The 24,305-nt window shown below is 45.0% G+C and overlaps 1 protein-coding gene across 4 annotated transcripts; it reads left to right on the top strand.

Annotated features, from left to right (window-relative positions):
- Positions 1-1,992: 1,992 nt before the first annotated feature.
- Positions 1,993-22,577, top strand: taf1 (TAF1 RNA polymerase II, TATA box binding protein (TBP)-associated factor). Of its 4 annotated transcripts, XM_080851662.1 has the most exons (41): positions 1,993-2,236; positions 2,873-2,987; positions 3,144-3,270; positions 3,404-3,520; positions 3,604-3,726; positions 3,883-4,121; positions 4,470-4,679; positions 5,267-5,539; positions 5,960-6,161; positions 6,628-6,735; positions 6,996-7,163; positions 7,426-7,553; positions 7,820-7,927; positions 8,331-8,504; positions 9,077-9,250; positions 9,445-9,549; positions 10,171-10,371; positions 10,561-10,702; positions 11,381-11,511; positions 11,880-11,960; positions 12,495-12,653; positions 13,016-13,135; positions 13,455-13,630; positions 13,767-13,996; positions 14,459-14,666; positions 14,773-14,938; positions 15,234-15,445; positions 15,532-15,640; positions 15,768-15,866; positions 16,083-16,260; positions 16,888-16,955; positions 17,044-17,166; positions 17,728-17,820; positions 17,978-18,062; positions 18,164-18,231; positions 18,449-18,565; positions 19,497-19,601; positions 20,080-20,181; positions 20,287-20,500; positions 20,798-20,969; positions 21,843-22,577. In XM_080851662.1, exons 2-41 carry the CDS (start codon positions 2,874-2,876, stop codon positions 22,072-22,074), a joined length of 5,961 nt encoding a protein of 1,986 aa, XP_080707788.1. In that variant the 5' UTR covers positions 1,993-2,236; position 2,873; the 3' UTR covers positions 22,075-22,577. The 4 variants fall into 4 exon arrangements, with proteins under 4 accessions (XP_080707788.1, XP_080707787.1, XP_080707786.1 ...); XM_080851661.1 differs by lacking the exon at positions 19,497-19,601 and having other exon boundaries at positions 12,495-12,644; positions 13,013-13,135; XM_080851660.1 differs by lacking the exon at positions 19,497-19,601.
- The last annotated feature ends 1,728 nt before the right edge of the window (positions 22,578-24,305 follow it).

Below are 24,305 nucleotides of genomic sequence, written 5' to 3'. Positions count from 1 at the left end.
GATCAAGTTTTCTTGAATGAAAATTCTCAGTTAATTCTTCTTTTTTTTTTTTTTTTTTTTTTTACATCTTACCACTCTTGCACCCTCGACACGTCAATCATGGATTAATACATCGAAATACTTACCAAAGTAATTGCATGTTGCTCAGAAAGATGTTATTAGACATTTACTGTTTTGTACCTAATCTCATGTATGAAACTCCCCATGCACCAAGACAGCCAACATACTGTAACTCCTCACAATTTAACACATATAAAATCCCCCAAATCAATAAAATTGGGCTACAGACAGCGCATGTTGTACCGTGAAGGAGTGCTCTTATGGATCTCGGGTACAGTATACGTTGTGTGTTGCGGCTGTCATCAGCCAGTTGGGCAGTTGTGTATCCTGCCATCCTTGCTATCCCAATTTAAAATGGATGCACCATGTCAGTCAACCATAACTAAACATAATTAATCAAAACGAAATGCAAATAAAATTCCCATGCACCTGGCCAGGCAGCCTCTTTCTCTTCCTCTCCTATATTCTATTGCAAATGCTTATGTTGATACTGATAAAGTGGCCATATTATCTACTGTTAATTTCTTTCCTAAATGTATCTCCTTATCTGTTTTGTAAATTGATGTCTACTAACATAATTCTTATCTCTTATAGCGTGACCTTTGTTCGCAAATGCTGATGGATGTGTAAACATTGCTCTTCATCACCACATCCATCAAGTACATCTATGCATATTGGCAGTCGAACTCTACCTTCTCACTTTGTTTTTTTCTTCCCTTCCTAGTCTAGACTATCTTCGCTGTGGGATGCTGCTGTAGTCTCTCCACCCTATCTACCTGAAGAAACCCTCTGCCCACATGTACCCATCCCCACCATACTGTCATACACTTATTCTACCCCATACTCTATGCTAGCATTTTCCTGCATTCTATCTCTACCTGGCTGGCCTCAAGCAGATGCGGGTCCCCCCTTATGTGCCACAGTTCTGCTTAAGGTTTCTTCTTCTAAAAATGTGTTGACCGAAGGTGACTTTCTGAAAAAGGGAGTTTTTTCTTGCCCCTGTCGCCATTGTGCTTGCTCTAAAGGGGGTTCGGGCACCGGGCTCTGTGAAGCGCCTTGAGACAATGTTATTGTTTTGGTGCTATATTAAATATATTATATATTATATATATATATACACACACACACACACACACACACATACATATGCAGGATGTTCTGGAAGAAATAAAGTTGAGAAATGTAGTTGAAAAAAACAAGCTACCGTTTAGAACACTCTATGGATAGGACAATTGTTACACGCTTGTGCCCTGGATCAAGGACAGTGAGATGACACCCAATAAAGAGTGATCCACTGTTCTAACTCATGTCACTCCCAGCTCTCCATCCTGTGTACCCTCAGCCCACAGCACTGTTGAGGCCAAAATATAAGGGCAATTCATTTGATGAAGTATACATTAGTAGCTTCAGTAACATTAGAACTGGCTTTTGTTGCTATTAATCTGAGGTAATTAAAGGAATGGTCTTGGGGGAGGAACCAAAAGCAATGTGTTCTGTAAAATAACAAATCAATAGATTTTCAATAAATGTACTGCATTCCTGCTCAGGCTCACAGAGTTTCATTGGCATGGGTAGGCATGAGCCTTTGGACTGAATAACGACTATGAAGCAAAAGCCTCTTGTCATGATGTTTTGCCTATTGATCTCTTTCCTTCCAGTCTCCTTTGATACCTACACAATAAGGCCTCCGAAAGCAACTCTATAGTCTTATTATGTTTACAAATCAAGAAAACATGTTTGTGGAACTTATTTGTATATTTGCACCTTTTTAATTCATACTTTCATATTGTATTTAAAGTGAAAATTAACGTATTTCATATAACATTTTATGCATACAAATGTGTCCACCACCCTGTAAAGGCGCTGTTGACCATAGAGCTTGTATTACGTCACACAAGCGACGGATGTCTTTGGAGGCCATCTGCAAAACCAGTCAGATACAAATCAGACCTCCTTGTGCATTAGTGCGTAGTCCTCATACAGTTAGTGTTCATACAAAAAGATTATAATAATTCCTTTCGTGGCGATGGTAGCAACTCATCGTCCAACTTAGAAGTGCTGATGCAACGATAACTAACGTTAGCTAGCTAAGCTAGACTAGGCTAAGCTAGCTAACGTATACAGCCCGCGGATTTCAAGGCCTTTCTGCTCTCCTTGAGGAAACAAAAGTAAACAAGTAAGAGTAAAGTCTTTTTTTGTACATTTTATGAAACACATAAGGATTTCCTCATAGCCTTAAATGGCCAGCATTTACCAGTACGCAAGTACAGAAAGCAAACATAGATCATGCCATTGCAAATTAATCTTGCACAGTGTATGCAGAACAGGACAGGCATTCTTTCATGCTGACACTGTTCTTACTCTGATGTCTATTCAGCAAGTAGATGAGTAATTGTTTTGATGAAGTGGGTATTCTGTACTCTGTAGCTAGAGTTTAATGCTTAATTTCTATCTCATGAAGTTTTGTTTACATTGAGTTGGTCGACAGAGCTAGCTGTGATGTGCAGCCAACCGCAGCTTGCAATCGTAGTAACTAACTCGACTCAAACCTTAAGCATTGTATTGCATTTCTTGTGTCAAAGCAAGTATTCCGATAACTGCTGGACGAAAACTTTACTGCAATTTCGCTGTCAGTAAACTGCACTACCAAGGATAAATACTAGTTTTCGTAAGCAATGCCCAAATCGTCTTTACACATTGACCGTATTAGTATAAACCCTAAAATTCAACTCCTTAGTTTATCTTTCCCGCATGCTTGCCGTTGTTTTATAAGAAATGTCAGTATTTTGATTAGCCTTTTTCTGTCGTTTAGAATGTCGGATTCAGACAGCGATGAGGAGCAGGATCGCCCGTTCTCTCTCACGGGATTTCTGTTTGGCAATATTAACGAGGATGGACAGCTGGAGGGTGACAGCGTACTAGACACGGTAACATGACCTTAACACAAGACTGAGGAAGGATCATTTTTGTTGTGTAAAGGGGGTGGAAGCGGGCGAAGTTACATAAGGATACTGTCATTATTTGGTAAAACCTCTTATGTATCTGTCAATAAGTATCAATCTGACTTTGCCCATGTTACTCAGGAGTGTAAGAAGCACTTGGCGGGGTTAGGTTCACTGGGTCTTGGCTCGCTCATCACAGAGATCACAGCCGAGGAGGAGGATGAAGAGCACGATGACGAGAAAGACCAGGCTGGGACAGATGCAGAAGGTGAGAGGAAGACGATAGCTGTCTCTCAGCTCCTGAAGGAAGAACAGAACAGAATAGAGCAGGGATTACAGAGTCAGAGTGACAATTGTCTGCTTGTCTGTCTGTCTGTCTGTCTGTCTGTCCTCTGATCCAGGTTGGATTAAAAGCACAGAAGATGCGGTGGACTACTCCGACATCAGTGAGGTCGCAGAGGATGAAACACGGAAATACAGACACGCCATGGGTAACCTGCAACCAGGCAGGGGGAATGGTATGTCTCTCACTCCTAACACATACAGCTTGCATGCCACTGCCATATGCCCACATTGATGTTGTACCGCCTCTTGCTCTCAGATGACGAGGATGATTACGATGCCGACTGTGAAGACATTGATGCCAAGCTGATGCCCCCTCCTCCTCCACCGACTATACCTCTGCCAGGGAAGAAAGACGAGCCTCCAAGCCAAACCACCAATGGTGACTAAGGAATAGCAATGCTTTGGGAAAGGGAGGGGTGAATGATTTGTTCGTCAGATTCATTTGATCTTCTTTGTTGCCGTCCGCTAACTGTCTTTTATTTCTTTCCCTCTGTACGCCTTTCTTCCTGTGTCTTTTTTTTCCGCCCCTCCATAGTTGGAGATGAAGCAGATGGCATCATCCTCCCCTCCATCATCGCTCCGTCCTCCGCCGCGGAGAAGGTTGATTTCAGCAGCTCGTCGGACTCTGAGTCAGAAGCCGATCGGCCCTCTCAGGGCCCAGAAGGAAGTGACCCCGACTGCCTCACGCTGCCTCTCGCTGGCATCATGCAGAAGGATGCAGCCAAGGCCCTGCCTGGGGTCACTGAGCTCTTCCCAGTGTTCAGACCTGGAAGGGTGAGTCTGCTTGTACATGTGCATGTATGACAAGTGAAAGTGGATATGGGGCTGTAATTTAAGGGAGGAACATGGTGATGATGTTATGTGCATAAGTGACCTAGTCACTATCTCTCAATTTCATGTCTGGTGTCTCAGAAAGGAATGCAAGTTGATGACCGCTTTCTAGCTTTTAAGACTATTTGGATAGAGTCAGATGGTATTGACACTCGAATGTCACTGCCCTCAGCTAGAGAATTTTGCTCGGAAAATATTATCTGAGCTTATCATCATGGAGAGGTAAACAATTTTTTTGAGATTGATTGTTCCTCTTTTGTTTGATCTTGTTCCGGGGGGGGGCCGACGCAGGTTCTGCGGTTCCTGCGCCTTTTTGGACCTGGGAAGAACACCACCTCGGTGTGGCGCAGTGCCCGCAGAAAGAGGAAGAGAAAGCAGCGTGAGCCACAGCCTGGCACCCCCCCAGCTGAGAGCGAGACGTCCGAGGTGGAGAAGAAGTCTAGCTGGAGCTACGAGTACGCCCCTCCTCCGCTCCCTGAACAGTGCCTGTCGGACGATGAGGTCAGAACACGCGCACACACACACATCTGCTAATCCTGTTGGTAGTAGCACAACCGATAATGCTTGGCACGATCTGAGTGTGTTTCTTAATGATCTTGAGACTGCTATGCTACCATGCAGGCGTGCAACTTATAAGTGATTTGTAAGTGCATGAGGGTGTGTAAGCTAGCAAGTGGCCTTAATAGGATGCAATATTATGTTGGCCTAATTAGTCCTCCAATAGTGTGTGGAAACATATTATTATTATTATTATTATTTTTTTTTTTTAACATTGTATTTATTGATTTTTGCTTTACAACATGCAGGTAGTAAAGACAGTGCAAATGAAAATACACGGTTGTAAACTTTTTACCCCACTGCCCCACCCTATTTCGTTGAGGAGATCATAGGTTTGCAGGGATACAGAAATAAAATAGAAAAAATAAGAAGGGTGACCTCACTTACTCACCCCCACCCCCCCTCCCTCCCTCGACCGGCAGGCATCCAACACAATAAAGGCAACAGTTTCAGGAAAAGGAAAAAAAAACAGTTTTTGATATATAAGCATCTTGACATCATTCTGTCTGATTTTTCTGCCTGTGTTCCAGATCACAATGATGGCTCCAATGGAGTCCAAGTTCTCCCAGACCTCCGGTGAGGGGGATAAAGTGACTGAATCGCGACCGAGGGTGGCAGAGTGGCGGTACGGCCCGGCACAGCTCTGGTACGACATGCTGGGGGTGCCAGAGGATGGCGGCGGCTTCCATTACGGCTTCAAACTCAAAGAGGAGGAACCAGAAGAGCTGCAACCCACGCCTGCACCAGCACTTCCACCTCCACCTCCACCCGCACCTGAACCTGAAACTGATCCAAATAACGAGGTCAGAACCTCTCTCATGAGACCAGTGTAATAGATCTGATTTATCTGATGAATCTTGTAGGTCTTTTTGGAAAGTTTGACAGTGTTCCCTATTTTGTAGATGTATCATAAATGACAAAATCAAAATTTAAAAAGAACATGCAGCCCATATGGAGATGCCTAAGACTTGATTATCTTACCCCACCTTCTTTAGCTAACGAAGGGCACTCAGTGACGAAGCCTGAGACCCGTATGGAGGTGCCTAAGACCCAGTACAGGGGTTCTCATATGTCCTTTCATTCGGCTGTATTACACCTGATTAAAAAAAATCTTATGCTCATCGCTAATGAATAGGACCGTCATGTAATGCCTTCAAACAGTGATCTGAGTGTGTTGGTGTGGATCACAGTATAAGAGGGTTTGTTTTTGACGCGGTTGACAGGAGGAGAACGAGGAGGAGAAGGAGAGGCAGAGTTTGGAAGACGAGCTCTTCCTCATGGTTACTCAGCTGCAGTGGGAGGAAGACATCATCTGGAACGGGGAGGACGTAAAACACAAAGGCACTAAGACCCAGCGAGCGAGCCTTGCAGGGTGGCTGCCCTCCAGCATGACCCGCAATGCCAATGCATACAATGCCCAGCAAGGTGAGGTGCTCTCACACTGCAGTGTCACTCCTAACGTGTTAAAACCATGTAGTCTGTAGCTCTGCTCTAGTACCAGGTAGTGCAACTTTAAACACGCAAATCCACTGGGCATTCCTTTGACCTGAAGTCTGTCTGTGCATGCACATTTGTCTATGTGTATGCATATGAGTGTGTGTGTGTGTGTGTGTGTGTGTCTGCGTTTGTTTGTTTGTTTGTGCGGGGGTGTGTTTGTGTGTGTGTGTGTGTGTGTTTGTTTGTGTGCGTGTGTGTGCCTGCGTGTGTGTGCGTGTGTGTGTGTGTGTGTGTGTGTGTGTGTGTGTGTGTGTGTGTGTGTGTGTGTGTGTGTGTGTGTGTGTGTGTGTGTGTGTGTGTGTGTGTGTGTGTGTGTGTGTGTGTGTGTGTGCTTCTCTACATCTGTGTCTGACAGAAAGTAATTAGGAGGTGTGCACGCATATTACCATCACAGGTCTTACCAGGAGTATTTCCCAGTTGGTTCCCCCAACCCCTCCTCCCATGCCCAAAGTTCCTTCTATCTCAGGATCCAAGAGAGACAAACATAACCAAGACCACCAAGGTATTTGCGAGTCATTTTTGGTTACAGAATGACCATGAAATGTAGACAGATTTATTGTAGTAATGGAACACGAGAAGCATTGTATTATCTTCAAATAACAGCACAGCTATTATAACAACAGCTATTCTAAAACCATGCACAAATAGTTTTCAGCTTTTTAGACTGTATGGGCAGAACTGGTGTAAAACGGTATTTCACCTGTTCAAAGCTTCTGTATGTTGATAATTGAGTAATAACTGCCATCTTTTGTCTTCTCCCAGTATCCCACGAGGATGATGCCCCATGGTTCTCCATCTTTCCCATCGATAATGAAGAGCTGGTGTACGGGCGCTGGGAAGACAACATCATCTGGGATGACCAGAACATGGAATATCTTCTGTATCCCCCGGTGCTCACTCTTGACCCAAATGATGAGAACATCGTCCTAGGTACAGTGGCATCTCAAAGCAATTGAACGTGAGAACATTAGTGGCATGTTATTCGAAAGATGCAGCCTGGATTTCCCTTGTGCCAGACAGTGTGGGTTTTTAAAATGAACATTGTAATAGGATACAGTGCCTTTTCCTGGATAATTCTGTCTCAAAATGGCATGTGATCTTCTGAGGTTTATCATTGTATTATTTTTTAAGGTTTGTTTGTTTGTTTGTTTGTTTGTTTGTTTGTTGTTTGTTTGTTTGTTTGTTTTTCCAGAGATCCCAGACGAGAAGGAGGAAAGGACCTCCCACTCGCCCTCCAAGGAGAACAAGAAGGAGACCGCCCTGAAGAAGAGCCGCATCCTGCTGGGGAAGACCGGCGTCATTAAGGAGGAGCCTCAGCAGGTGAGGGCTGCATTACAGATGAGAATGGAGGAGTTATATGAAGTCATCTCTTCACAGTACATCTTCTAAACGTGTAATTTGTCCTTGTGAATGGTGTGGCCTTGCTTGACACAAGTATGTGGTGTTAGGACTGCTGCGATATGTGTTGGTGCTTGTTGTGGCCTTTGCCAAAGAGATTTTACATCTGCAACTGAAAAGTGTTTTGTATTGTTGTTTCTACAATGATTTTATTGGTCTTAAATGTTTTATTCTTTCTGCTCCCTCAGAATATGTCTCAACCAGAGGTGAAGGATCCCTGGAACTTGTCCAATGATGAGTTCTACTACCCCAAACAGCAGGGGCTGAGGGGCACCTTTGGAGGTAACATCATCCAGGTGAGGACTACAGCTTCATTAAAAGCTTTATTTAACAGCACTACAGCATGAAAATCTAAACCTTCGTACGTGGTTACTCAAAGTCTCCGGTATATCTTTCTTGGCATTTTGTCTCATGCTTTCTCTCTCTCTCAATTAAATTCAAAGGCTTTATTGGCATGACTGCATTCAATACAACGTTGCCAAAGCATGTTTACATAAAATGTACAATCACAATTAATACAAATAAATAATAATAATAATACAAATACAAATAATAAAAAGTTGTAGATTGTAACAATGTGGTATATAAACATATAGCAGGTTAATTGTCAATTATTAAAAAATTTAATATTATATCGCTCTCTCTCTCTCTCTCTCTCTCTCTCTCTCTCTCTCTCTCTCTCTCTCTCTCTCTCTGAAGCACTCCATCCCTGCGGTGGAGCTGAGGCAGCCCTTCTTCCCCACGCACATGGGCCCCATGAAGCTGAGGCTGTTCCACCGGCCCTCCCTGAAGAAGTACTCGTTTGGAGCTCTGTCCCAGCCCGGCCCTCACCCCTCCCAGCCTCTGCTCAAGCACATCAAGAAGAAGGCCAAGGTGTGTGTGTGTGTGTTTGTGTGTGTGTGTGTGTGTGTGTTTGTGTTTGTGTGTGTGTGTTTGTGTTTGTGTGTCTGTGTGTCTGTGTGTGTCTGTGTGTCTGTGTATCTGTGTATCTGTGTATCTGTGTATCTGTGTGTGTGTGTCTGAGTGTCACTTTTAGACCAATCGATATCGCACAAAGAACACAACACATGTGGTCGTAACAGTGTGTGTGTCTGTGTGTCACCAATGGATATCGATATCACACCACCACACCACAGTGCAGCAGGAGGGAGTATAGCATGTGCAGCAGGGTGTTCAGTTTTCACACAATCTCCACAAGTAGCGTTGATCATTCAAGTGTGCAAGAGAGAATGTTGGCTGTGATCCCAAATGAAGTCAGCATGCACATAAAGATAAGCGAGGTGGCTGCTTCTACATCCTTTGCGCTGGGAAAACCCCTAGTGCTGCAAGATAGGCGGGCGGGGTTTCTGGGTATGAATATATGTAGGTGGCGTGCCTGTGCAAGAGAGCCAGTGAGGAGATGCTGGAGGTGACGACGATGTGGTTATGTTCCCGTCCCATCACAGATACGGGAGCAGGAGAGGCAAGCCTCTGGTGGAGGCGACATGTTCTTCATGCGCACGCAGCAGGACCTGACGGGGAAGGACGGAGACCTCATCCTGGCAGAGTACAGCGAGGAGTACCCGCCTCTCATCATGCAAGTTGGCATGGCAACCAAGATCAAGAATTACTACAAGAGAGTGAGTGGGTTCAGTCGTGTTTCCCAGAGAAGCACACAGAGAGTTTTATAGAAGTGAGATCAGTGATACGCTTCAGTTGAATCTTTATTTAAACAAGGTTCTGTTTGGAATTGAAATGGTTTAACTTAGCAGTTTGAGTGTGTATGTTTGCACAGGGCAGAGTTAAATGGTGTATGTATTTTCATAACCTACAGAAACCAGGTAAAGACCCAGGAGCTCCAGACTCTAAGTATGGAGAGACGGTGTACTGCCACACATCACCATTCCTTGGCTCTCTGCACCCTGGCCAGCTTCTGCAGGTAACAGCCTCTCTCTCTCTCTCTCTCTCTCTCTCTCTCTCTCTCTCTCTCTCTCTCTCTCTCTCTTTCTTTCTCTCTCTCTCTCTCTCTCTCTCTCTCTCTCTCTCTCTCTCTCTCTCTCTCTCTCTCTCTCTCTCTCTCTCTCTCTCTCTCTCTCTCTCTCTCTCTCTCTCTCTCTCTCTCTCAATTCAATTCAATTCAATTCAGTTCAAAAGGCTTTATTGGCATGACTGCATACAATACAACGTTGCCAAAGCATGTTCACATAAAATGTACAAGCACAATAAACATAAATAAATAAAAACAAACAATATGTCTCTCTCTCTCTCTCTCTCTCTCTCTTTCCATCTTTGTCTGTCTGCCTGTCTGTCTGTCTCTTGTTCGCTCTCTCTCACTTTCTTTCTGTCTGTCTCTCTCTGTCTTTGTCGCCGTCGTTACCTCCAAAATCTTTTTCGGCCTCTCTTTCATTCTCGCACACACTTTCCTTCTCTCTTTCTTCCACCCTCTTGTTCTCCCAAGTCTGTCTCTCTCTTTTTGTCTTGCTTTCACTCCCATACCCACACATTGCAACCGACTAACCAAGCTAATGACTGTCCGGATGCGTGTGTGTTTCCCTTCCAGGCATTTGAGAACAACTGTTTCCGAGCTCCCATCTACCTTCATAAGATGCCAGAGACGGACTTCCTGATCATTAGGACCCGCCAGGGCTACTACATCAGAGAGCTGGTGGACATCATGGTGGTGGGACAGCAGTGCCCCCTCTATGAGGTGCCTGGCCCAAACTCCAAACGGGCAAACACACACATCAGGGACTTCCTGCAGGTAATGAACACACGCACACACACACTGCACCAACACGCGCACACACAAGCGTGGGAATGTTCACTTTATGCATTCTTATACTGGGTAGAGCCTGATATATTCTGAAATTCCGAGGGTTTAAGATGGTATATTAATGCACGCAGTGTGCTTGCTCACTGTAACATGCACGGTGTGTTTGTGTGTTTTTAGGTGTTTATTTACAGATTGTTCTGGAAGAGTAAAGATCGTCCACGGCGTATCCGCATGGAGGACATAAAGAAGGCTTTCCCGTCCCACTCGGAGAGCAGCATTCGGAAGCGCCTCAAACTCTGTGCCGACTTCAAACGCACAGGTACACACACACACACACACACTTAAAAAACCACAAAAAAACTAAACACGCACAAAAAAAACTGCTCTCCATAATCATTCAGCTTATTTCCTGTTTTAGCTACTTTGTGTATACAGTATTTGTTTATCTGGCCTAAGAAACATGTATATTCATGTAAAAAGTCCCTTGAAACAATGGATAAATACAACAAAATATCAGACACTATACTGTCATTATGGCCTTAGAATTACAATTGAGTTTTTAATGTAAAAGTAGTTTTATGTCTGATATGTGTTGGCGAATTGTCTGCTGCTTTGTCTTTGCCAGCCAGGTGTCAGGAGAGACAGAGTGACTCAGGCAGGGAAGGTAAGAGAGAGAGAGAGGGAGAGAGAGGAGGGAGGTAGAGGAGGGAGGTAGAGGAGGGAGGTAGAGAAGGGAGTTACCATGGAGCTCCCACAGACTGCAGGCTAGTCATGTTGTGTCACACTGACCGAGGTTCAGGAAAGGGGTGGTGTGTAGACTGTGGCTAGGGACACGTAGCCTGGAGGAAGAGGGCGATCTCTTTGGAACCTTCTAGAAAAAAAAATAGCCCTCCAGAATAAACAGGACGCCATAATTTCCTTTGTTTTTGTCTGAGGCGTTTTTTCACCCGATGCGTATTTCTGTCATCTTGTGCTGCGCTCTGCGTCCCCCTGGCAGGGATGGACTCCAACTGGTGGGTGGTGAAGCCGGACTTTCGGCTACCCACGGAGGAGGAGATCAGGGCCATGGTGTCCCCAGAGCAGTGCTGCGCCTACTACAGCATGATGGTGGCAGAGCAGAGGCTGAAGGTCAACAGACACACACATTCACATATCAAACACATACCATATTCACACCACTCCTGCATGCACACACACACACACACACACACACACACACACACACACACACACACACACACACACACACACACACATACACACACATACACATACACATACACATGCACACATACCATATTCACACCACTCCTGCATGCACACACACACACACACATACACATGCACACATACACACACAACATATTTGCACACCACTCACACACACTTATTTACTCACACACACACACACACCATGTGCACAGATGAAGACTGTACTTCTGCACATACGTTTTAAAAAGTGTCATACAACCAGAACTCTGCCATGTGGTCCACAGGATGCCGGATATGGAGAGAAATCCTTCTTTGCCCCTGAGGAGGAGAATGAAGAAGACTTCCAAATGAAGATTGATGATGAAGTGAGTCCTAAAAGGCCATATATTACAGTGTTTGACCTGAAGAATTAGACACCTGTTAGTGATCTACTGTTGTCAATGATTTATGATTTACTAAATGTCATGATAAAAGGGTAATAAAAAGGAGAAATATAACATTTATCATTTAAAATGCCAGTTATTTTCTTGTGTTAGGAATACAGAGAGATGACAGTAGTGATATAAAGCGCCTAGAGGCAATTGTATTGTAATGGCGCTATATAAATAAAATGTAATGTAATGTAATGTAATTGATATGACTTGAAATAAAGTAAAACATTTACAGGCAGTCAAAAAAGTACTTTATAAGCAGTAAAATCTTGAGCAAATCTTAAGTTATCACATATCTATTGGGTGTGAAGGTAATGCTGTCTGTTAAAGTGAGACGTTCTAATGAATGTATGAACAATTTGTAGACTAGTTGTAGACTAGTCATAGACAGGTAACATGATGACTTTTATAACAAAATGTTTTTGTTTTTTTTAAAGCAACACAATGTCCTTTTGTATTTATCTCTAGGTGCGCACTGCCCCTTGGAACACCACGCGAGCCTTCATCGCGGCCATGAAGGGGAAGTGCTTGCTGGAGGTGACAGGGGTGGCTGACCCCACAGGCTGTGGAGAGGGCTTCTCCTACGTTAAAGTCCCCAACAAACCAACCCAGCAGAAGGTCTGCCCGGTACTTATCATTACTATGTTTTAAAGTGTGTCAACTCAGTTTAAGGTTAAAAAAAAAGGCTTACCGCAATGCCGTTTCAGATTTTTTCTGCTGGCCTGGTGCCCATCATGTTCTATGGTTTAAAGTGTGTGAATTCAGTCTAAGGTTTTTTTTTAAAAAAAAAAAAAGGCTTACCGCAATGGTGTTTCATATAGGCTTTCTATAAACAAAATAGTGCAGAAAACAAGAATCAAAATGCATAGAATACATTGATTATTTCTCTGCAAACAAAAACTACCTACTGAACCTTTAAATGGTTCATGTAAAAAACGGCTCTCTGTAAAACACCTTACAAACGACATTTACCATTTCTCCGTCAGCAGGATGACCGTGAGCCTCAGCCAGCGAAGAAGACGGTGACGGGGACAGATGCCGATCTGAGACGCCTGTCCCTGAAGAACGCCAAACAGCTGCTCAGGAAGTTTGGAGTCCCGGAGGACGAGGTAACCCTCATCCGCAGACTTGGCCATCTTGCCTGTGTAGACAGCACCAGCTTACCAGCACGCCTCTGGTATGGTGGCGACAGTGGTACAGGAGGTAGAGAAGTCGTTTAGTAATCGGAACATTGCTAGTACGATTCCCTGTCGAAGCGTCCTTGAGCAAGACACTGAACCCCTAATTGCTCCTGATGTGCAGTGTGCCATCAGTGTAATTGTAAAATGTGTATACATCCTTGTAAGTCGCTTTGGATAAAAGCATCTGCTAAATGACTAAATGTAAATGTAAATACCTCTGATCACTATGGCTCTGGGTGTGTCGTAGATTAAGAAGCTGTCCCGTTGGGAGGTCATCGACGTGGTGAGGACCATGTCCACGGAGCAGGCGCGCTCCGGCGAGGGACCCATGAGCAAGTTTGCCCGAGGGTCCCGTTTCTCCGTGGCCGAGCATCAGGAGCGCTACAAAGAGGAGTGCCAGAGAATATTCGACCTGCAGAACAAGTAAGGACGAAACACAGGACACACACACACACACACACACACACTTCATCAGTTACAAAAAAAACAAATGCAAATATGCTTGAGTTGAATACACACACACACACACACACACACACTCGTGTCTCTCGTTCCTTAGGGTTCTGGAGTCTTCGGAAGTGCTGTCCACGGACACAGACAGCAGCTCTGCGGAGGACAGCGACTTCGAGGAGATGGGGAAGAACATCGAGAGCATGCTGCAGAACAAGAAGACCAGCTCGCAGCTGAGCCGGGAGCGCGAGGAGCAGGAGAGGAAGGAGCTGCAGCGCATGCTCATGGGCGAGGACGGGGAGGAGAAGAAGAGTGGCAAGGGGAGACGCAAGGCCCATTGTAAGATGCTCTGTGTGTGTGTGTGTGTGTGTGTGTGTGTGTGTTCCTGTGTGGGTTCCTGTGTGTGTGTGTTTGAGTTTGTGTGTGTGTGTGTGTGTGTGTGTGTGTGTGTGTGTGTGTGTGTGTTTTCAACTTAAGGCCATGTTCCTATTTTCTTTGTAACTGATAAAGGGAGAGAGAGAAAAGAGTTGGCAGGTGCTGCATACGACAGCGTGTATAACTGTGTGTGTTTGTGTGCGTGTGTGTGTGTGCGTGCGTGTGCGTGTGCGTGTGCGTGTGCGTGTGTGTGTTGCGATGGTATAATGAGCTGATTGTGTATGTGTTTTTGTGCACGGGGCATAGGTGTATGGTTTGGCAAGAATTGATTTACATCTGTGCTTTTCTGCATGTGGATGCCTGTTTGTATTGTGTTTTTATATCTGCAGCATTGTTTGTAACCCCTTTCCCCTCTCCGTACCGTAGCGAGTGCACTGTCTACCGGCTCTCATAAGGATGACGACACGTCGTCGGTAACCAGCCTCAACTCCTCGGCGACTGGACGACGCCTAAAGATCTACCGCACGTTCCAGGACGAGGATGGCAAGGAGTATGTCCGCTGCGAGACCGTGCGCAAGCCTTCCGTCATCGACGCGTACATGCGCATTCGTTCCACAAAAGACGACGACTTCATGTGAGTGGATTTGTTTCCCAGTGCGGGGCCTTTTCATGAGGGTCTGTTAGCCCACTTTGAAGATCTCTGACCTGATTGGTCGTATCCCTCCCCCCCTGTGTGTCAGTCGTAAGTTTGCGCTCTTCGACGAGCAGCACCGCGAGGAGATGCGGAAGGAGAGGAGGCGCATTCAGGAGCAGCTGAGGCGCCTGAAGCGCAACCAGGAGAAGGACAAGTTCAAGGGGCCACCGGAGAAGAAGGCCAAGAAGGTCAAGGAGAGGCCGGACCTCAAGGTAACAGTTAAGTGTGTGCCTGAGATACTGACAAATTACATATTGGCTGTAAGTGCTCGAGCCGCTACACACACTAGATGGTCCCCCATTGACTACTACTCAGTACTCACAAACAGTTGTTGGATCAGCATGTTGCCTGATGCCATATTGCCACTTTTTAAGTTTCGGTGCAGTTTCTTACAGTCCTTCTTACATGATACCTGAAGATGAATGCCGGCTCTGATACGATAAAGGAGGTTAAAAGATGCCTGAATGTCCACGTGTTTGAATAGTTTTGTCTTGTTTGTCCTTCTAGCTGAAGTGTGGAGCTTGCGGTGCCATCGGCCACATGAGGACCAATAAGTTCTGCCCACTCTACTACCAGACCAACGCTCCGCCCTCTAACCCTGTTGCCATGACAGAGGAGCAGGAGGAGGAGCTCGAGAAGACGGTCATCCACAATGACAACGAGGAGCTCATCAAGGTGGAGGGCACCAAAATAGTCCTGGGAAAACAACTTATTGAGAGGTATTGTACACATCTATGTTAACGTGAATGATGGAAGATATGTTCGTCTTTAAGCCTGAGTCATAATGGCATCCTCTGGTCCACAGTGCTGATGAGGTACGCAGGAAGTCTCTGGTGTTGAAGTTCCCCAAACAGCAACTTCCACCCAAGAAGAAGAGGCGTGTGGGGACTACAGTACACTGTGATTATCTCAATGTAAGTGAGGCTTTGTGTGTGTGTGAAACTCTTCTATTCACTTTGGCTCTATTCTCCACATGAGCTTATCGGTTCAGAGCAGACCTTGAGGTTAACTGTCTGACACGCTTGTCTTTCCCTCTGCCAGAGGCCTCACAAGTCTATCCATCGACGTCGCACAGACCCCATGGTCACGCTGTCGTCAGTGCTGGAGGGCATCATCAACGACATGAGAGATCTTGCCAACGTAAGGCAAACATAACATCTGGCTCTGTTACAGTAGAGATCAAGGGTGTGCTTTAGGGTCATCCGAGTTTCAGATATGCATTTGGGGACCTTGATAGGCAGATTACGGGAAAGACTTTGTATGCTTTGTGGCACGCAGATGTATGCATGAAAACACAAACAAACACATAAACACTCGTATGTCAACACTGTCTAAACGTGCTTGCTGCCCTTTCAGACGTACCCGTTCCACACTCCGGTGAATGCCAAGCAGGTGAAGGACTACTACAAGGTCATCACCCGGCCCATGGACCTGCAGACCCTGCGTGAGAACGTCCGGAAGCGCATGTACCCCTCAGGGGGAGAGTTCCGCGAGAACGTGGCGCTCATCGTCCAGAACAGCTCTACTTACAACGGTACAGAACTACCCCCAACACCCCTACGCACATAAACTTCAGTACAGAGAATATAGGTATATGGTTTAATGTAGTACATAATACTCCCTAGTTGTGTGTAGAATAAGTGTTGCTCACTTTTATCCTTTTTAGTGTGCGTGTATAGGCCCTGTGTTTGTTGTCATGGTTATTCCTCCTCAAATCAACAAATGCCTTCTGCTCAACCATCTCTGTTTTCATGAAAGTTTCATCACATGAAGTGCAACCATCCAAACTAATACCTGGAACGTTTTAGCTGAGGATCTCTTATTGGTAACATCAAGCTACATACTACGCTCTTAAATATCCACAGAAATCTGTGATGGTCGAGCAGATTAATGTATCTATTTATTTATTTGAAATCTGTGTTGATTTGAGGTGGAGTGACTCTTCAGTGTCTCATCACGGCTGTGTTGTTAATCAGAAGGTTGCTAGATCGATTCCCTGTCGAAGCGTCCTTGGGCAAGACACTCAACCCCTAATTGCTCCTGATGTGCAGTGTGCCATCAGTGTAAATGTAAAAAATGTGTATACATCCTTGTAAGCCGCTTTGGATAAAAGCATCTGATAAATGTTGTAAATGTAAATGTTGTTTGTGTCTGTCTTCAGGAGTGAAGCACCCTCTCACCCAGGTGGCTCAGTCCATGCTGGACTTGTGTGAGGAAAAGATTAAAGAGGTAAGAGTTTGTGCTCGTTATCGTCTCCCCCCCTTCCTCGTTGTGTCTGCTTCTCTCGCGGTTTGACCCCCGACCTTTCTGTATGTAGAAGGAAGACCGGCTGGTGCGCCTGGAGAAGGCCATCAACCCGTTGCTGGATGATGACGATCAGGTGGCGTTCTCCTTCATCCTCGACAACATCGTCACACAGAAGATGATGAACGTGCCTGACGTGAGTGCCAATCCCTCCGATCCTTTTCTGATAAGCCAGCCCCCCACTAGGGGTATTCTATAGGAGGTATTAAAATTGTTGTCAACTACTGGTAGGACAGGCCATTTTCTGCGAAGTTTTGTTTTAATTGGTTTAGTTTTTTTATGTGCTAATGATCATATTTCCTGTTTTTTTTTATCTACACCCGTTTAAAAGCCTTCAGTCATTGTTTTACGCCTTTCCCCAGACTCCACTGGAGGTTGTTGTTACACACCCATGTCATAACTGTTATCAAATGTGTGATCACCTTGCCAATTACTACAAGTGTTATCTCGGAAATGCTGACCGTTTACTGTTGTGGCCAGCTGCCAAGCATTAGTAGCAGTTCGGAGAGCCTTATTGGAAGATAAAAGATTTCATATTTGATAAGAGTCATATTAGTGGTCCATATTTTTTGTATTATTTTGTCTTGTCTTTGATTTAAAATATATAGTTCTAGGCTAGCATTTTTACCAAAGTAATGATTCCCAGTGTAGTATTTCTACCAATGTCAACATGTTTTGTCTACATGTTTTTTTCCAGTCTTGGCCATTTCAACATCCTGTTAATAAGAAGTTTGTTCCTGATTACTATAAAGTCATTACTCACCCCATGGATCTGGAAAACGTTCGTAAGGTGAGGAAAAGAGTGCTGGTTCTTCTCTGTATCAGTCTTTTTGACTGCCTATCAGACTGTCTCCGTGGAATGTCATACATCTGGCATTTTGTTGACCTTAGGATAACTGATAACTATTGTCTGTTTGTGTGTGTTTGTGTGTATGTGTGTGTTTCAGAACATTTCCAAGCATAAATACCAAAACCGGGGCGTATTTCTGTCTGACGTCAGTCTGGTCCACGAAAACAGTGTCAAATACAATGGTGAGCCCTATAAACGAATCTTCCGGTCCCATGTGCTTTGCCATTGTATTGGTCTGTTGTGTAACTGCTTGTCCCCTTCTGTTTATCTTTTCATTTCTCAGGCCCTGATAGTCCATACACCAAGACTGCTCTAGAGATTGTTAATGTCTGCAGGCAAACCCTTTGTGAGGTGAGGGATCAGACTGTATGGGTGTGTGTGTGTCAGTGTGTGTGAATCTGTGTGCCTGCCTGCCTGTTTGTCAGATAGTGATTCATTTATTTAGGCCCCGGAAGACACATTGAGGAAAAAGATTCCCATTTTCAATGGTGCCGAGGGTACAATGAGAGTTAATACATTGAAAAAAAAGATATCATTCAACATGTTATGCTTGTGTGCGTGTGTTTAGTATGATGAGCATCTGACCCAGCTTGAGAAGGACATCTCCACGGCTAAGGAGGCAGCCCTGGACGCTGCCGATCTGGAGTGTTTAGACCCCATGACCCCTGGACCATACACACCACAGGTATGCGTGCTCAGCGGAGCCGTGCAGCAGATAAACCATCTTAAGCCCTGTGTGCTCGCTAGAGTGTCTTAGCCAGCTCTTTTAGCCAGCTAGCGTGTAGAGCAACTCTTCTCCCATTCCTTTACGCTATATAGCCGGTGTTGCCTTTTCTGTTCTCCTCTTGTCTCTTAACTTCCACCTCTCTCTGACCCTGAACTTTGAACTTTGACCCTGCCATTATAAGCAGCTATCTTTGTCTTCTCTCCATGATTTCTCAGCACACTTTAGATTTATGTGTTTTGGCCGGCTGCTGCCATTTTGGATCAGGTTTGAGGAAGTCTGGCATTGGTTTACTGTCTTCAGTCAGTTTCTTTTTTTTTACACTTCAAAACACAATTCCCCAAAAGGCTCTTTTGAATTGTCTCTCAGATTGTTAGTTGAAGGTTATAGCAGTCGTCTATTAAGGGATTTCTGTGTACAAAAGACTTGGCAGGAACAGGTTAAGAAAAGACAAATGTTACCGTCAGGATGCCAACATTTGGTAAGGCGATATTTAAACCACTGGCATCCCCATCATTGTATTTAAGGCATCAGATTGCATTCAAATTCAAACTGCAGTAATCCCTGAAGTCACGTGTTTTAAAGAGAGACCATAAGCTCCGCCACAAAGCACTGCTGGCATGCATAGCTCAGTTGAGATTTTTTGAGTGTCAGTGTTGAGGGTGAGGGCCTAGTAGAGAAATCTGACACCTCAGTCCCGTCTTCTTCTTTTGGACACGCTGCTCTTACTGTCAAACCTGTGTGCTAGAGCTCCTCTCTGCAGTCTCATCCTTCTTTCTCTTTCCTTCCTCCTCTCTTTCTCTTCCACCCCTGTGCTCCCTCCTCTTCCCTCCTCCCTCCTGCCTCTCTGTGTTTCCCCTCCTCCTCCTCCTCCTCCTTCTTCCTCTCTCAGCCTGCTGAGTTGTTTGACAGCAGTACTTCTCTGAGTCTGCAGGGTGACGCTAGCCTCTTAGCGGAGGCTACGCTTCTCTCCCCGACAGAGAAAAGAGGGGTGCAGGTACACCTCCTTCTCCCCTCCAGTCCCATCCACGTGTCCATAGCCACGACACCATTCATCCATCCCTCCATCCATCCATCCAGCCATCTTTTTATCTAGAACTTCATCCCAAAATCAGTGTAGAAATCCCTTATTTTAAATCTAAAATAAATCAGTCCCCTCGATGTGTCCATAGCCACGACACCATTCATCCATCCATCTATTTATCTTATTACTTCGAACTTCACCCCAAAATCAGTGTAGAAATCCCTTAGTCTTTAAATAAAAAAAATCAGTCCCCTCTGAGAAGAACAAAATTGTAACCTAATGTCATTTTCCATCAGCCATTTCTCCACCCCAGCCCAATGCCTGCCTGTCTCGCTGCCTGTCTCCCTGCCTGCCTGTCTCCCTGCCTGCCTGTCTCCCTGCCTGCCTATCTGCCTGCCTGTATGTCAAATCGCCAGGCTCTCTGTCTTAACACACCTGTTTCTTTTTTCAGGGTCGGCATGGTCGCCGGGGGCTTGGCGAGGAAGAGGGATCGGATGTGGATATTGAAGGCTTTGAGGAAGAGGATGATGGCAAGCCCAAAACACCTGCACCGGTACAGAATGTCTTTTCCCACACACCGTTACCCACAAGTGTGTGTGTGTGTGTGAGTGTCTGTGCGTCTCTGTGTGTCTCTGTCTAAACTACCTGATCCTTTCAGGCTGAGTTTGGAGACGGCGACCTGGACGATGACGAGGAGGATGAGGATGACATGCTTATGCCGCCGCGCAGGAGATCGCACGGCAACGAGGATGATTATGACGAGGACGAAGGCTCCAGCCGCCCACCTCAGGCTAGCGTGCTCTATCAGGATCTCCTCATGTCCGACGGAGAGGACGATGCCAGCGAAGAGGAGGGAGACAACCCTTTCTCCTGTGAGTATGAGAGAAGGAGAGAAAGAGAGAGAGAGACATCTTTTGGAAATAACATAAATCTGCTTTTGACGAGTAGTGTGTGTGTGTATGAAAGTATATAGTGTGTATAATGTATATCTGCACAGTGCTGTAGGTCACTTGTGAATGTGTGTGTGTGTGTGTGTGTGTGTGTGTGTGTGTGTGTGTGTGTGTGTGTGTGTGTGTGTGTGTGTGTGTGTGTGTGTGTGTGTGTGTGTGTGTGTGTGTGTAAAACGGTAGTCTGATGGTGTACCATTTTCTTCCCCCCTTCTCTCTCAGCGATTCATCTGTCGGAGAGCGGCAGCGACTCGGACCGGGAGATGGCACCTCCGTCCAGAGTCCACCAGGAGAGCGCACGCATGGGCATGGGCATGGAGCAGGAGGAGAGCATGATGTCCTACGAGGGAGAGGGGCCAGACGAGGAGACCCACATGGATGACAGCATTGTTAGGTAAGAAGACGACACACACACACACACACACACACACACACACACAAACACACACACACACACACACAAACACACACACACCATACAGCATACAGCAGGGGTCTCAAACTCAAATTACCCGGGGGCCGATGAGCGTCCAGTCGGGTCATTGTGGTACGGCCATGCATTGTTTTTACACAAAGTAATTACTCTGTCACTTCAAACTGGTTGTTTACCCCCGCGGTAAAAATTGCGAGCTAAGCATTATCATTTGAGTACTCTCGTCCAGAGCCACAGAATACGCACTGAAAGCTAGATTTATTTTCTTATAATTACCGCTGGACTATACATATTTTTGGTTACATGTCAAAACAATAGAAGACATTTCTCCAAAATACCTATTGGGTAAATTATATTGTTGCCATTTCGTGACTTCCGCAAAGAAAGAATAGTTCTTCACGCAGATAGATCTTTAAAGTTCCAGGTGTTGCTGAGCAACGCATTAATTGCTGACTTCTATTCAGTTTCCATTAAGTTAAATGACTGACTTACTTGCGGAATGATATGAAAGACGTGAATTAGAAGCACAAGACCCGTTGCAAATGGCAGCGGTAAACGTTGGTGTGGCCCATTTAAATCAAACAAACATTTTGCAAAATTCTGAGGAGCCTGCGGGCCAGATGAAATCGCTTGGGGGGGCCGGAATTGGCCCATGGGCCTGAGTTTGAGACCCCTGCCATACAGGCTGCAGTGCGCGCTTGCATATACAAAGACTCAATCTGAAATGCGCTGAAATTCTTAAAATATAAAAATCTGGTTGATATTTCTGTGACTGTCTCATTGACACAAATGCACTCTCGGACCAGCACTGACACACGTGTGTTTGTTTCTCAGCTACGGCAGCTACGATGAGATGGAGATGCAGCGCCAGAGACAGAACTCAAGCCTGGGCAACGGGGAGGAGGAAGGTGTGAGTGAAGAGGAGGAAGAGGAAGAGGAGGACGACAGAGATGGGGTCCGGAGAGGGCCAAGTGTCCTCACTCAAGTCCAACTCAGTGAGGACGAAGAGGACAGCGAAGAGTTCCGGTCCGTTGGAGGAGACAGCGACATGGACTCTGACAACTAGACTAAAGACCATGGACACATACAAGTATATGTGTGCACATACAAATACAGCAAGTAATCAGATTACACTCAGAAGTGCACACACACACACACACACACACACACACACACACAAAAGCCCATACTGGCCACATCTCTGTGCTTGGGTTGTGTGGCCAGGCTTACATCTATGGGAGGTTTTAGTTCCAACTGTTGTGTTGATTATGTACAATATGATGTAAATATATCTTTTTTTTATAAGAACAAATAACTTGTCATGGTCACTTTTAACAGTCGACAGTAGCCATTTTGCATTTTAAACCGAATGTCAGTCATTCAGTGATATAACCAACAGAGTTTGAATAAAACAAAACAGTTTAAATGACCTTGGGGAGTCGCTTGGTGACAGTTTGGTGAAGTGTGATGCCAAAATGTACAAGACAAAATGTAAATGTTTTTGAAAGGTTTTCACAAGCAGCATTTCAGTGTGGTTGTTTGTCAAAACAATAAATTACTTTTGTTACATACCAGGGAATCCTTTGTCACGGTGATAAGCCATGGACTTCAGCATAACTCATTTAGGAGCAGCTCATGACTAGTGAATGATAATATTTATAGGCCAATCAGTAAGGGCGGTGGTTCCTGAAACGTGGAGCGATCCCTCCAGGGAGCGCGTGGATGACCAGCGTGGGGGAGTGGTGTGGTTTGTGTGGGAGGGGGGGAGAACCATAAACAACCATCTACTGGTCATATTAAGTGTGGCTGTGCTCTTACAGCAGGCACATGTGCCTAACATCAACAGATCTAAAGAATGGAACAGAAAAGCATAAAACTAATTGAAGCCATTTTTTTTCCTTTGTGTAAGGAGCGCCTGCCATCAAAAGTTTGTGAAACACTGAGTCTGTTTTCAGTATTCTGTTGTTTCTCAGTCTGTGGGGCTGATTGGTGGTGGTGTGTTAAGCCATCTTACTCTGCCGGCAAAGGTAAACATTACATAATTTAACGATGATTTTGGTCATTGATGGATGTCTTCCTTGAGTTATTTTGCTCTTCATAAATGTAGTTTATGCTCAATAGATATTTATCTCAACAGTCACACTCAATACCTGTGTCATGGCTGATTATGCTCGCAGTCACATTTAATACCAGTCTTGGCTGACTATTCTCACAGTCACACTCAATAGCTGTCGTGGCTGACTATTCTCACAGTCCCACTCAATACCTGTATAACTTTTTATACACCTGATGAATCCATCCCATCGTACTAAATCTTCCCCATGGGTTATGTGTCATTTTTTAATTGGAGGATACATTGGGCCCAGAATTATCATGTCACATTAGGTTGGCTCTCTTCACCTGTCTTTAAGGCCTAGGTCTAACAGGGTAGCTCCTGGTACACTAGAGAAACGCTCTTGTGACTGGAACAGGATGGGCCCCAGGGTAAGAATGAACAGCCTCTGGAAGAGAGTGGGAAGCTCCCAGCAGACATGCGGACAGTTCCCCTGACGCACCTGCTTCCAAGCCCAGCTTAATACATTTCACACATTACAGTATGTTTGTTATACTTGATAAACATTTAAACATAAGTGCACATCATCTAATTCATTTCAATAGTATAAGTCATTTCAGTAGTTGTTCAGACTACCATGGTGGTTATACCGATTGTTGATTTTCTTGACATGTTATCCACCACACCTGCCCTACAATTGTTTCATATCAGCTGGTCATCAAAAATGAAAGCAAGTGTTTGTTGTAGAAACAGTGTTCGGGCAATAAACTTGGGGGTCAAAGAACGCTTCCTTGGGAAATGAGTAACTGGGATAGTGAAAATTACCTTCATTTTAGAGGTTCCCATTTTACTTGAAAATTGAAAATAATGGGAGGCTTTTTGAGATGTTCAGATGGCAAGCATCTACAGTTACACTTTTTGTGAAATGGCTGTTACAATTTTTTTATTATTGTTACACTGTGTTCGTGTGTGTGTGTGTGTGTGTGTGTGTGTGTGAATGCTCTGCAGATGGCTACCTGTGTGTGAGGGTGTGGTGACTTAAAACACATAAAAACTGGACTCTTGTGAAATCACCATATCAGAGAGTTGCGAGTGCTGTGACAATGAAGCTCCTTCTCGTGTTGTTTTTCACTATGCTGTCCATTTTGCTTGTTTATGGAGAAACTAAACCCCCAGCACCTGACCGTAAGTGTTTGTCATTGACACTGACTTATCTGACAATGTTTTCATACAGGAATATTCAA

The sequence above is a fragment of the Sprattus sprattus genome (genome assembly GCF_963457725.1).
Source record: "Sprattus sprattus genome assembly, chromosome: 1".
In the NCBI taxonomy this organism is placed as follows: domain Eukaryota; kingdom Metazoa; phylum Chordata; class Actinopteri; order Clupeiformes; family Clupeidae; genus Sprattus; species Sprattus sprattus.
Note: the sequence above shows the minus strand (reverse complement) of the source record. Positions and strands in the feature narration are given on the sequence as shown.

Excerpts from the sequence above, each read along its gene's own strand:
- taf1 (XM_080851662.1), top strand. The coding sequence starts at position 2,874 with ATGTCGGATTCAGACAGCGATGAGGAGCAGGATCGCCCGTTCTCTCTC. Across the intron at positions 3,521-3,603 it reads GCAACCAGGCAGGGGGAATG|ATGACGAGGATGATTACGAT; the intron begins GTATGTCTCTCA and ends TCTTGCTCTCAG. Across the intron at positions 20,970-21,842 it reads ATGGATGACAGCATTGTTAG|CTACGGCAGCTACGATGAGA; the intron begins GTAAGAAGACGA and ends TTTGTTTCTCAG.